This window comes from Eurypyga helias, unplaced genomic scaffold, assembly GCF_000690775.1.
Source record: "Eurypyga helias isolate BGI_N326 unplaced genomic scaffold, ASM69077v1 scaffold7987, whole genome shotgun sequence".
In the NCBI taxonomy this organism is placed as follows: Eukaryota; Metazoa; Chordata; class Aves; order Eurypygiformes; family Eurypygidae; genus Eurypyga; species Eurypyga helias.
Window position 1 is genome coordinate 50,155 of NW_010263654.1, and position 14,705 is coordinate 64,859.

General features: G+C 49.2%; 1 protein-coding gene across 1 annotated transcript in view; it reads right to left on the bottom strand.

Moving 5' to 3' along the window:
- MLPH (melanophilin) overlaps positions 1-4,075 on the bottom strand; it is a 26,359-nt gene extending 22,284 nt beyond the window's left edge. Inside the window, exons 1-2 of the mRNA XM_010156120.1 lie at positions 3,966-4,075; positions 1-115 (exon numbers count right to left, since the gene is read on the bottom strand). The exon at positions 1-115 is cut by the window's left edge and continues 98 nt beyond it. Of these exons, the coding sequence (XP_010154422.1) occupies positions 1-115; positions 3,966-4,075 (225 nt within the window). The remainder of the gene's footprint in view (positions 116-3,965) is intronic.
- Between the last annotated feature and the right edge of the window lie 10,630 nt (positions 4,076-14,705).

The window sequence follows — 14,705 nt, forward strand, 5'->3', positions numbered from 1 at the left end:
CAGCAGGAACTTGAAGGGCTGGAGGCAGTGGACGCAGTGAGTTTCGTTGAGGTGGGACTGATTTGTGAGGAACTCTCTCTTGCTGCTCTCCTGGTCGATCTTGCATTTCAGCTCCCTGCAGAAAACATCCCAAAACACAGGAACTTGTCTTTGTTAGCGTTTCAGTGCAAACTCTCACATGGCAAACCCCGTCATAATCGTTTCAGGAATGATTTTCCAGGGGACAGTCCAGTCCTGCAGCTTGTGGAAACAGCTGTAGGGCAAATCTAATCAACAACATTTCAGGAGTTAAATAAGCTGAACAAAGAGGGCTCCAGATTCAGGATGGGTTACTGTACATTAGAATTTGCCGCTGTTAAATTTAAGATTAGATCTGGATGTGCCAAAACCTGTCCCATTCACTTTGTGGGGTATTGATCACAAATCCCAAGAACAGCAGGAGAGAGACTCTTCTCAAAATCTCTGCCTGCATCCCAACCCAATACCATCTTTGAGCCTGAAGTGCAGCTGGGAATTAAAAAGCTTTCTGGAATTCTGTTAAGGAAAAAATAAAAAGGCAGTGTGAGATCAAAAACTATTAAAAAGGTTTTTAATCTAGCCCTTCCGTGCTAAATTCAGTGGAGACTTTTAAGGGCAGAAGTGATGTGTAATGAGGTCCTGGCTGTTCAGAGGACAACAGCAGGAGGGGATGCTCACGATGCTCCCGTGAAAGCCCAGACAACATGAGTGCTTTCCAAGATCACCTTCTCCTGACAGCCCATCCCTACCAGATTCCTTTGCTATCCACAGGTCCCCGTGCAAGAAGGTGGCTGTGCAAGGCTTGAACGCCCAGTGACAGCCAGGGGCAGCTAAATTGCCTGCCGAACTGCCCATGTGCTACCCAAAGGCTCTCTGTTTGTTCCCCATGCCACGCACTACCTCGGGTATGTTTGCCTTTGGGGCTATGGCCGAGAGGCAATGTTTGACTTGTAGGGAAGGTCCTAGAAGGTTGTTTTCTGTCTAGGCAGGGTTCAGAAGCTGCATTTGCCAGAGCAAACATCAACCTCGGCCAAAAAGCTCAAGCATTCAGGTGTGGGGGCTGCTTCAGGAGTGCTACAGGGACCACAGGACTTCAGGTGATGCTCCCGGTGCCCCCCAGCTGCCAGGGAGATGGGCTGACACCAGATTGACTGCAGCAGGAGGCTTGCTGGCATGGCAGAGTCGGGAAGGGAGCGACGTGAATGTAAAAATCAAGCTAATCACGGATTGACCAAATCAGTTTGCACATTAGGGATCAGCTCTCGTTTTTTTCCGGGGGAGACTTATTGCCAGCTGGCTGCCAGCACAGCAGGCTGTGCTCACTGTTAGGCTGCAGCAGTACCAACTTGTGTTAACCAAAGGCCTGGGACGTGTAAAAATCAGTATAAAGACTGACCTGGGCACCTAGTTTTTATATTCAGCTATTCACCATCCTAGCAGTGTTTCCAATGACCCAGTGCAAATGATCAGCAGTAAATTTACGTGTGGCTACCAAAAAACAACCCCCCAAATAGAAAACCCCTGGGTTGGGCTCAGTGCTCCTTTTCCACTCCCGTGATGTTTCCAGCAGGATCTGCTTCACTGGACTGCTTTTTCTGGTTCCCAGAGACCAGTCGGATCCCTTCAACTCCCCCTCCCTTGCCCATGAGACCTCCGAAGGAAGGGCAAGTCTCAGCCAAACCAGTTTAAAACCTGCAGGAACTTCTTGTCTCTTGTTGGCAGGAGTGCAGAACAACCCTTTCCCTGCTCCGCTCACGGCAGAATAAATCAGCAGCGGTGGGATGCCATAGTGCAGTGGGGTTGGTCCAGCTGAACTCCAGGAGAGATGTGGGGATCCATCCCCAAAAACAGGGTGTTGCTGGCAGGGAGGTTTATGGAAGGAAGCAGGGAGAACCCTCACAAAGTGGCCATTATTTAATTTCTCGGGCAAAGCATTACCCTCGCATGGTTGTGCAGTTGCTGGCCAGCTGAAGCCTTTGTCCGTGGTGGGTGAATAGCTTCTGCCAAAAAGAAAGCGCAGAGAAGTAGCAGAAAGGGAAGAAAAAGACCAAGCTGGGGCCAGGGGGGAACATTTCTTGCAAGTCTGCAGGTTGAGACAAGCCCAGTGAATAGAAAAGCAAATGAGGATGGTCAGAGCGGACTGGCTGCAGGGTCTCCCATAACCTCACATCGTGTCCCAGCTTGCTACAGGCTGAAGCCGCATGAGCAGCTCCGTGTCCGGCATGCAGGAGCATGGCAGGCTTTCCCACAGGGGTGGTCTGGTCTGTGCCAGGTATTACAGAAATATCTGATGGATGGACTTGGCTGTGCCCTAGAGACTTGGGCAGTGCCAGGCACCGTTAACACCAGCCCTCTGTGGGGCAGGATAAAATGACAAATTATTGAAAAATGAGAGCTGTGACTGCTGGGGAACACTGCTTAAAGGAGACAGCATCCAGGTAGAAGCATCCTGAGACCTTCCCCCTACCTTGTACAGCCTCTTGAACCTCCCATACCAGGACACTCAATCTGGGAGCCTCCTGGGTACCAGAGAGACTGGGATAAGCCAGTCTGGCAACAAGGTCAAGTAGGTAAGGAATTCACCTCGCCCACTGCATTGCTGCAGGGCACAGCAATGTCTGTTCCCACCTCCTTCCTCCAGGCAGAGCTCACATCCATCACAAGGGAGACATTCGTGCTTTCCAGGGTAGTAATTTTTTTAAAAACACCCTTGTCTGATCTCCGTCCTGCACCTCAGAGCTAGCAGCAGAGGAAGGCAGTAGATAATGATACTGAATTATCTCTGCCTCCCACACAGGCTGGGTTTTCTTAGGCCAAAAAAAAAAAAAAAATCAGGAGGTTCAAAAATAGGTGACTGGGAGCTTCTCACGGCTAATGGTGTAATACGGAAAGGAAACCCACGATGGCAAGTTTTTGGGGGATGCTTTGAGAGCTCAGATGCAGATATCCCAAATGAAGGATGACTCTCACCCCTCACTTTTCCCTTTGGATCTGATAGAAGAACCGATAGGTCCTCAGGCATCGCCCGTGCCATCTGCACCAGCCCTGGCTCACAAAGTTCAGAACTAGGAGGGTACGAGGGCTCAACTGGAATACAGCAATGCCCAAACCCGTCCTGGAAGCACAGGCCATCCCCTTGGGATGATAATAAGAACTTGGCCAGACCCTAAACAGGGACACTAAAGCTTCTTGAAATAAAGTTAAGAAATTAAATTCAACGCCTAATGTAGCTAACAAAGCCTAAGACCCCACAATTTCTCATGCCCAAAATTTAACCTAGTCTGACCAGACGTTTTTTAAACAGTGCTTTTGTCAAATGCGCTGTTTATAAGGACTTAGGTGATATATCCTTTTGCTGCTCCATTGATTTTCAATCTTTTCCCCATCTGTGGCTCCCTAAAACTTTCCCAGGAGGGCATGGCCCCCTGTATAGCATATATTTAGGGTTACTACAGTAGGTTTACTACTCAGTTATTTTTCCAGGATTCTTCAGGACTCTGTGGACTCCAAGGACCCACTGAATACTCCCTCTATCCTGAAGGCACAAGAATCATCACATGAAACAAAAGCAAGGGAGCCAAATCTCATCCTTTGCTGCGTGGTAAGTTCCCCCTTCCTCCCCCCAGAGTCCCATGCCAGCATCAAGCCCCACAGAGGCATTTCCTGAGTGGGAACCAGATATTTGTCCCCATAAACAGCTGTAATGACACGGATCCGCATCGCTGCCCATGGCACAGCACCAGCTTACATCTTCACAGCCCGAACACGTCACCTTGCTGCTGATAACGTGATCTATTAATCACTACATTTGATTTTCACAGGTCCTGGCTGTTCCTCCTCACCCGCAGCTGCTTTCCACCTACAACCCAAGCGCAGCGGGACACACAGGGATCTGCTGCTACGGCTTGTTTGCGCTCAAACTCACGAAGCAGAGGGCAGATACTCACTCCAGCCGTTCCTCCTCTTTTTTCCGCAAATCAAAGTCCCGTTGAACGACTTCCCAAACATGCTTGGCCTCTTCATCGGTGAGCTTGGAGAGGTCCAGCTTCCTTCCCATCTTGTCCCAGTGAATTGAAAACGGTCCCGTTACTCACTACCCCGAGCGCTCGCTCTCCCCAACCCTGGGATGCTGACGGAGGGCGAAGAGCTCAGCCCCACCTCTGTGACTGCCCATATAAGCGGGCAGAGGCAGAGCTGCGGGCAGGCCAGACGACTCCTGGCAGCACCGCAGCCGGTCTGCCGGACGAGCCAGCCCACGGAGACGGGCGACGAGCAGAACTGGCGAGGTGCCTATCGACCGCGGGGACTCCCCGTCACCCGGGCAGGCAGCCCTTCCTTCCCCCGGGGACCCTGCCCAGAGCTGCAGGCAGCTCCAGACCTCGTCCGCCTGGCTGGGCTCACAGGAGATGTTTACTCTCAGATCAGCTGCCTGCTTTGTGCAGGGCGCTGGAATCAAACGAAGCTTTCAAACGCCTCCCCGGGGAAGGCAGGCCACGGGGTTTGAGAAGGGGCTGAGCATCCTCAGGAGGAGCTGTGCCCCACCACCAGCCTCTGCTGCCCCGCTGCTTGCTCCACGGCTCGTTCTTGCGTCTGATATCGTTAATCCAATTTCCCCACCACCACTGCCAACAGCTTTTTAAGGAAAAAAGTGTCTGGGTTTCTCCCGCAGTATTGCTGTGCCGATATCGTTAATCCAATTTCCCCACCACCACCGCCAACAGCTTTTTAAGGAAAAAACTCAAGTGTCTGGTTTCCTCCAGCAGTATTGCTGTGCTGGGAACTGCCACCCCACGTTTGCTAACTGCTCTCACTGGGAAGCTGAGCTTTGCTTGTAGCAAACAGCTCAAAGAGGACACAACACTCTCCTCATTCACAGTTAGCAAGAAAAGTTGGTTTGACAGGATTTTAAGATAAATGCTAAACGTATCACATACCCAAAAGATATATATTGCAATAATGCAACTACCAAAGCTGCTCTCCTGCTCTGTAAAATGCTCCCTGTGTCTCTAAGCAGGAATTCCCCAGACTTTAGATATTGAAAGAAACCCATTTCTTACCTTCATTAGAGCAAATATCAATGCTAACCACCCCCACCCGACAGGTATCTTAACAGGGAGCAAGACAGCAAGAACCAAGAGGAAAACCATTCTGCCTGGAGGGATTAACCTCCCTGCTGCTCAGGCACTGCGCTTCCCCAGGGGTGCAGCGAATTATTCACCCCAGTAACTCACTTGAAACAAAGACTAAACCCTATGAACAGAGCCAGAACAGGATTTTCAATCCAAAATTGGATGAATTTTGTGCAGAAAAGGTGATAGACGCGACGTTGGATATCAGGAACGCATGATCTCTGCTGGAAGCCAGCAATTGATTTCTAGCTCCTCTTCCAGCAGAGATGTGGTCCCGGCAAAAGCAATTAGTTTATTGGCAGGAGCCAGGCATCAGTTGAGCTGCTCCTTACGTAAGCGTATTTGAGAGCCCCCTGTGCACCCCACTGCATCCGAACAGCGGAGCAGGTCAATAGATACTAATTAACTTCACAACGAGACCCTGTTCCAGGGCCCATCAGTACAATCACGCCAGGAGCTCCAGTGAAGGGGGGGTTGTACTGCCCAGATCCACATAATTTCTTCTCTGGAAGGATAAGGAGGTTGCATAAAATCAGGAAGGAATGGCCTGCTATGCAATGAAAATGTGAAAAATGCAAGTGCTCAGCAATGTTGAAAAAAGTGGTGGTTTAGGTAGAAAATCATGGCACAGGAAGCATTCCAGGTGCAGAGCCACAGAATATCCTTCAAGCATTACATTGGCCTGGGAACTGTGCTTGTTTAGGGAAACTCCTTTCCCCCAGCTCAGTGGTGTATGCACCAGCAAAGAAAGACTTCCCCCTCCCCTTTCGAAGCAGTTTGTTGAATTCTGCAGTGATTCAGAGCCAGCAACCACCAGCTTCCAGCTCTGAGAGGACAATTAAATCCGCCTTTCCCCAACTATGAATAAAAGGCTCCCAAATCCTATGAACTCAGGAAAAACAAATAACCCAAACCCAGAGCCACTCACACAGACACTATCTCATCTTGCAGTGCCAGATGATGTTATGTGAAGTTCCCTGCGCGTGCTTGGTGTGGAAGTTAGGAGCAAGGATGCAAGGGACATAGCAAGTTACGCATTTCCTACTAGCCAGAGGCTCAACTGGACCTCAAGCTCAGTTGAGCTGGGGATCCTGGCACTTGGGTGGCAAAAATGGGAGAGAGAAGTGTTAAAAGCTAAGCTTTTCCTGGGAAACCAGGTATAGATGGAACTCAGGCTCCATTTCTGATTTTCAGTCTTGCCAGATGACAGGATTTCTGTGCTATCTTAAGAGAAAGAATGCAGGGCTGCTCTTTGAAAAATAATATTCACATGAGCTATTATCTTTGTAGTTCTGGGTAATCTTTTGTAAGACAACTGTGCAATGATATATAGGACAAGTGGCCTAGACCTTCTCCAGACCCTCATCTTACAGTGGGGTTTTTTTCTGATAACTGGAAATAAACCCACAAGCAGTGTTCAACAAAACCGATGGATGAAGATAAGGTTCAGTCGCTTCTAAATATAGCAAATGCCACCCCAGTGAAACCTGCCAACACTCTCAGTCCCCCATCCTCGTTTTCAGCCTGGCATCTCCAGGTGTAAGCCAAAGGGAAAAACAACCATTTCTCCAAGTATAACGATACCTGATTTTCCAAACTACTGCCCCAAGCGCTGCAGAGGGAAGATGTGCCTACCCAAGGTTCGCGTCACCCCTCATGCAAAACCAGTGCTGGCACACACATGCAACCACAACAAAAAATAGATGGTCGAGCGGCACCTGGGGATGCAGGGAAAGGACTGTTTCCATGCTGTTTCCACCTCGTACACACAGCGCTTTATGGTGGATCATCATGCCGGGGCGACTGCAGCCTTGGATGTGGGAAAACAGGGTCTTGCAGGCAGCAGCCAGCAAGCCGATGGGGATAAGCTGCTGAAATGATGTTCGGGGGGTGGGTTGATTTACAGTGGTGCCAACTCCAGCTTTGCTCCTCACTCCATGGATGACTGCGATGAGTGTTTTGGCTCCCATCAGCATGGGGAGCCAAAACATCCCAAGCACCTGGACAAGCTAGAGAAAGTTCTAAAAGCTGGGTGGAGTGAGGCCAGGAGCATCCACCAGCTCCAGCCTGTCTCCAAGCCACAGGCAGAGAGAACACAAGACCCTTATTCAGAGGGGCATAGCAAAAGCAGGACAGCACCAAACATATTGCTGCTGGCAAAAACAATTTCATGGGTGCCTCTGCTGTCTCACCATCCCCAGGTCATAAGATCTCTCAGGGCTAGGATGGCATTTCTTATCCTTTCAGCTTCTTGGCAGTTTTACAAAGACCTCTTATCATCCCCATCACGCCAGAGCAGAACAAGCAGGACAGGGAAGGGGTGTACAATGCTGCTGCTATTTCTGTACATGACCCATGAGGGATTGTTATGGGCTTTATCTATTAATATGACTGTTTAATTATGTTATGGCATGACCACATCTCTTTTGGAATGATCCCAACAGCCTTGCTTAAAGAAAATAGCCATTCAACATTAATTATCACAGACAACGATGCTCTGACATCTGTTGTCATTAAAAAACTGCTGTCACGAAATACTTGAAAACAAAGTTTGTGGAGTATCATTTATAGAGTAGAAGCTGTAAGGACTTTTTCCTAACCACATGGACATTATGGAGCTTTAATCTGGATGATGGCACAGTTGGATACATCACCTCTCCCTTCTCTCATCTACCTCAATTTTTCTAATATGTATCAAATCATATTTTTGATTATGCTACAAGCCTACCATTAACCTGTAAAGTGTTTCGTCTTTACATTGTTTAGAGAGGATTATGCACCAAAACCTGATCCAAGTTCACCATACTGCCCTCATATCACTCACAGCCCTATATACCCACGTATCAGGAATTATTTCCACTTTCCTCACCTGTTTTACCAACACGAGCAAGACTGAATTATTGTTTTCCAGACTGCCTTTGGAAGGGAGGAAATGCCACAACATCTGTTCACCGATTAGTGCCTTAATTTGAAGGAAAACCCAGACGCTTGCCTAACAAAAAGCTATTTGAGAGAGTTCCCACCAGAAATTAAGGTTTTTCCACAGGAACAGGATTTTCCCTAGTAAGCTAGGTGAGCTTTGTCCTGTGGGAATGCATCATTTGCAGTCATCAAAAATATAATTCAAGCATCTGCCTTTGGGTGGGTTGTGAAGTACTTGGCAAAGGCCATCAGCCTCCATTGCTAATAGAAATTATCAAGGTAAACAGTAGCTGAACAAACATGAGCAAATCCCTGAAAAATCAACATGAATTCAAGATCACTTCCAACACAGGTGTCTTAATGGATTTTGTCTGATTGCAAGCCAACAGCAGTGGGTGAAAACAAAGACTGTTTTAGGATATGTGGACTGTGGAGACCACAGAATTCCTACCCACAGTGTGGGAGATGTGATTTTAGAAACCCCTTCAGGGTCAGTCCCTGGATCCTGCGGAAGTTCATCACTGTCTTTAACATGGATATGGGAATTGTGCCAGAGACCAATGGCTCAATACATCTTAAATGCAAAATGCTGATGCACTGGGCCAGGAGTACTTCAAGACTTCAGAGATCATGAGATCTAGGATGGAGGAGACTGCTCCTTACACAGGCCAGCCCATTCCCACTCCTGGCAACAAGAGCACCGATCCGCTATCCTTTCCAGTGCTCCGCAAGGAGACCAGACCAGATCATGATGGTCAAGTTTCTACCCCAGTCCTCTGGAGACTATGTCCTAGCCTATCTCAGAGGGCTGGGCTTTCACCCACATGTTCAAACACCCTTCACTTCAATAGCCTGGAATAGCCTGAGGACTCCTCCATCGTCACTGGCAGAAGTGGAGGTCTTTGCAAACAGCTTAATCACAGCGTAGGCCATAGTAATCTTGTCTCGAGGCAGAGGATGGACCAGCCCCACTATTTTAGGATAGTCTCATCTAGTTCTCAATAAAAAGTGGAGTTTTTCACACCATTTTGAAAATGAAGTGAAAGTTTTGCTACAGACATCCCAGCAGATGCCCAAGAGGGTCATCCTCGCATGTTCCGTTTTTTCCCCTTTAAACCTTAACTGTGATTATGCCATGTCTGGAATTTCAGCCTGCAGCAAGGACTTCGATTTACATGACGCGTATGAAAAGCAACGCTATGGAAGGGGTTGGATGCTGTTACACTGGAAGCAGCCTGAGCATCTACGAAGCTGTGAAGATCAGAATTATCGGGTAAGGGCACTAACTGGATGTTCCTGTTCAGACAATTAGCAGAGTCAGAAATGAAATGCACGTGGTTTTAGGGAGCTAACCACCTGAGAAATGAAGCAGCTTGTGCACGTCTACGGTGCTTGCTCCAGGCTGTCTGAAAGCAGAGGCTGTCATTGCTGAACTCATCCCCTACCATGATAAGGGGCTGATATCACTGCAAAGAACAGACCCCAAACATCTGTCCTTTGCTGCTGCCTGACTGCTAAGAGATGATGCTGGGGAGACAGTGTAATGAAACAGATGGTAACAAAGGACCCTACTTGTCTGAAAAACACCAGAGGCAAGCCCTCAGAGATCAACAGAGATCCATGGGTGTCAGAAAGAGGAAAAAACAAGCCTAAAAACAGCTTGGAAAAGGCTTCATAGCTGGGACCAGGAAAAGCAGGCCTTTTCCAATACAGGGCAACCCCAGACCTGTAACCCTCCTGGAGGCCTTGTTGACTGCCCACACAGAAAATCACAGCTGGCTCTTACTTTTTAGCTCATCAGAGATGATGAGCAGGACAAAAGACCATGAAGGGGCTCAACATCTTCTAGGATGAAAGCCCTGAGGCCCTGGAAAGGCAGAGGACCCCAGTGCAGACCCCACAGACTAAACCACAGGCCAGATGGGATAGTTTCTGCTCTGGAAATCCCTGTATACCCTTAATGACCCTTACCTCACCAAATGGGGGTTTGGGGTACACAGGAACTAGGATTGGTGCTGATTTGGTTTCTGCTTCCATGCAGTCGCTGCTGCTGACCCACAGCTTGGAACACCTCTGCCAACCCCACTGAGACGCCCTAATGGCAAAACTCCTTCCCTTACCCACCAGCCTTATTTATTTCCTTCCTTTGTAGAGGCTGAAAGAGGTTCTGTGCTAATTTGTTAGGTCTGTACAAGCTCATTGTGCCCAAGTCACTGGCTGCAGGTGCGTGCCCACGCCATAGACAGTTTTCAGACTATTGCTCTATTTATTTTCAATAAACATTGAAACAAGGAATTCTCTTTCCTTCTGTTACCTCCTGGTAACCCACTGCAATGTGGAGCAGTGCTTTGGTGCTCCCAGACCTGCCCAGGCGCATCCTGCTCTTACTCCCAGCAAGGGTGCGAAGCAAGAAGGCACATAGTGAGGTGGAGAAAGTTCGGGCAGGTGTACGATGAGGCAGATGTGGGCATGGAAATGAAGATGCAGAGCCCAGGAGATGGGCCATGCCTTTGGTTTAACCCCATGGATTTTCAGCCAAAACCCATCCCCTCCATAACCATGTGGGGTTTTTTTTACCCCTGTCCATGCCACCTGCTGTGTTTTCAGTTTGTACCAACTAGCAGAGGGCCTGAAGAAGTTCCTTGTGATGGTTTGCCCTCGAAGGAAACCTGCTCCATTCTTGCCACCCAGTGCTGAGCAGCTCCCAGCTGTGCCTGCCCTGGCAGCCATCTCCACACCAGTCCTCCCGTGCTCTTCTGCAACACCCTCGCTTCTTTGCTCTCAAATTGGGTGGCTTGGGTGCCCGCACCAGCACTTCTTAAGAGCTGCAGCTTGTTTCCAGCCCACCAACTTGCCCAAGGCTCTGCTTTGAAGCTCCAGCTTTCCAGAGGCTCCCTGGTTCCTCCTGAAGCTGTCCCAGTGCTACGTTGCCCTCCTCATCCGGGATGTGAGACACCTTCCAGCTAGAAAAGACAGAGCACTTTGCTTTTCTCCCTGCCAGACGGGACCCTGGAGGGACAGGAAGGATTGTTGGGAGGCAGCTGGTAGCTTTGGCGCCTTGCAAGCGCTCCAAGCAAGGTCACCTAAGGAGAGCCTCACCAGTCGATTTGCCCTCTAATGAGTTTCCATGTGTCTGACTCTGCCCCGTACTGCCAGTAGCCACCATTATTCCCACCCTCTTTTGAACATGCTGCTGGCTGATAGCTCTCATCGCCTTGCTGGGATGAGGTGGCCACTTGCCAGGGCTTGGAGCAGGCAGTAGGAGGGGGAAGGCAGAGTTGTTCATCCAAATACAAAGAGGCTGCAGAGGGGGAAGGGTGAGGAAAGAATCCTTCTTGCAATTATCTGCTCCCTGAATCTGGAAAGGTCCTTGCGTTACCTTGGCTTGGCACAGCTCCCTGGGGCAACGGGGGGAATGCAGAGTGCATCCCAGAGCTCAGGCAACCACCATCCCTGGGGATGCAACAGCCTGGAGGGCTGCTCCCTGCTCATCCAACAAGTGTCTGATGAGCAGGTTCAAGCTAGGATCCAGCTTCTGTGCTTCTCATCACCATTAGGCTGTGGAGCAGACATCAGCCCTTGTCCTTTTTCCATCGCTCACAGCCTCCCCCTGCGGGTGACCATGCTGGGGTGCTGCTCGCCTGAGTAGAGCTGGAGCCACTTGCATCACTGTGGGATACACACTTTAGATAATGTTATATATATATATAGCATTATATATAAATATAATCATATATATATGATGCAGTCGTAGCACGACCTAGCATCCTCAGATGCACTTACCTGGCTCTGAGGCTCCATGCTGTGGGGCAGGGATGGCTGTGCCCCCGAGGGGGTCTCTGCCTGCCCCACCTGTTTCTGCAAGCTTGCCAGCCTGCTGCAGCATGGGCTTGGGGGTGGAAATACTGAGGGTCCTTCATCTGAGCATTGCCTGTGAAGGTCCCAGCTAGCACCTTGGCAGCAGCTTTGCACCAAGGTCCCCCAGCTCAGGTGCTACAACCCCTGTAGCATCTCTGCCACCCCAGCCACACGGGCAGGGCAAAAGGCCTTTATTTGTGCCAAGTTTTTGGTGCCTCCTAGCCTGCAAAATGCCAGCCCCGTCTCTGAAGCCTTCACAAGCCTCAACACCTCTCTGTACTTAAAAGAAGGCCCCAGCAAGGTCAGGCCTTGGCTCCAGAGGTAAACATATAGCTGGTGACTTACACAGCACTGAGCTGACACGAAACAACCCTCAAACTTCTCTAAACCACACAAACTACCCATGACACACTGGGATACAGCTCATCTCCCTCAGAAGATGCTCAGATAAGTCATCTGCTTATCAACACCCTCTTGCTACACCCAATAATAAGTGAACATAAGCTGCTTTTCTTTTCCTCCGGCCATTGAGGCGGGCTGAGAGAGCAAGCCGGAGGGGAAACCAGAAGCCTGGCTCTGCTTGTGTGGTTTTGCGTGAGTCATATGAGTCCTGTCTCCTTCATGCAAGCTGCCAAGCTTGTTTCACCCTGGGAATAATAGTGACGATGAAAGCAGGCTGGCCTCGGAATGGCATTTGTGGCATGGTTCGAAATGGCAGCCTGGCTTTTATTTTATTTTTTTCAAAGGGAGATGCAAAGTTGAAGTGTCTAACTTCTGATGGCTTGAAGCAGGCGTGACTTGCTTGGTCTGGAGAAGGGAGCTGCCATCCAGAAATACGCTGGCTGGAGGGGTAAAGGATGGTCTGCGGGACACGACAGAATTGGCAGGCTATGACATGAATGACTCCAGACTTGAGAAGGAGCACCAAGGCTGTGAGCAGCAGGAGAGGCAGAGCTGTCTTGCGGGGATACTTGGATTGATAGGAAAAGGGAAGCTTTTCAGCCCATCCAAGCTAGAAAGCATCTTCCTCTTCATAGAAGAAAACAAATTCCCATGTGCCTGTAGCTCTGGTGTCCTCCTTTGCTGGCATTTCTGATAAAGGCAGAGATAGGCTTGCTCTCTTGCGGCTTCTGGTGGGATTCGGATTTCACCCTGGGATGCACACAGGGCCAGAGGCATCACAGGTACCCCATGTCAGAAAGACCACAATGAACAGCTATGGGGAAGGGGACATAACCCACATGGATGCATCAGTCAAAATATGGCCAGCCCCAAATCCTGTTTTGCAAGCTACCAGTAATCACACAAGGGTTGTGCTGCACATCACCCTCCTGATGTGTCCTTTTTGACCACCCAGCAAAACATTGCTTGAGCTAAGAAGGAATAATCCCCATGTAGGATTTCTCCAGTTCTGCTGGAGGCTAGAGCTGAATCCCCCCAAACAGCTGCTGATACAGGAAGGTGCAGTTTGGGGAGCCCCAGCAGCCTGGGAGCTCTCTTTGGAGAGAGCAGTTTCCTTGTGCCACCTTGTGGAATCAGCAAGATATACACGCAGCAACTATGGGAAGCCAGCACGTGAAAAGACACTTTTTATATTGAAAAGGGTCGTTGCTTTGCAAGAAAAGTTCTCTTTTTGGTACTCACATGCCAAGTGCTCTGATTTATCATCTTTAACCCTAAAATCTCAATCCCTAATGCACATCTTGATGCCTTCCCATTCACTCTCTCCTGGTTGCCAGCCCAGCAGTGAGAACAGCTATCTGTCCAGCATATTAACCCCTCCCCTAGCACCTCAAACGATGACTGAAAGGCTGCAGGTATTTTCCTCAGCTCCTGATGCTGAAGTCACCCTGCTTAATCTGTTCAGAGAGAGCAAATCTGGCACCCAAAGCATCACTCAAACAAGCTGTGGGCAAGGAGCACAGTGTTCATGTCCCCCAAAAACCCACCCCCCTCCGGCAAAAATATCACACATCAAACAGCTCTGCTTGTCTTCCTCCTTTCAACCAGACCCAGATCCTCCTTTCTAGAGGAGCTCTCTAGAAAATCCCCTTTGTAACTTCAGGCAGCCACTACCCCCGGTGACGTGATGCCCAGGAGCAGCTCAGCCCAGGCTTGGGGCTGGGCATGACAAAACACAGGGAGTATTTGTCTGTAACTGAAGACACTGTATATTTCTCTTTCATAAAGAAGTTTATTCACAGCTCTCTTGCCAGGCACTGTCAAGAGAGAGGTGTCCTCCCCACCCTCCCAAAAGCTTAAACCATGCAAAAGAAACAAACACCATCTCTAAGAATCCCTTTTACTATTTTTCACCTTTAGAAAGCTCTCCCAACCTCTTGGGGGGAGCTTACTATTGCTCTTCTCTCCTCCCTGTTTCTTCTCCTGGTAGAGAAGGAAAATCCCAGCTGCTATCCCATGACCGGTGAAGTCTGGCCAGGGTTGGCCTCTTACAGGGGGAAAAAACCACAAGTCTCCTCCTCTCTCTGGTATTTCTCAACACAAATCTCCTCCTCTCTCTGGTATTTCTCATCCTAGTTGAATACAGGCCAAACTGGCATTTCTCTGAAGAGTTACAGGTCATTTATGTAAAAATCACTCCTGCTGTTAAAAAGCAAAGAAGATTTGACCCTTGTTTGCTGTACATCTAGAACCCCTGCAGCATCTCCCTTTAAATACCCTCTTCTCCCTGTTAAAAAAACCTCATTGCCAACTCTTTGTTGTGCTGCCTTCAGGCCACCAGTTTGTGATATGGAAGTACTCAGTTTGTAGGGCAAA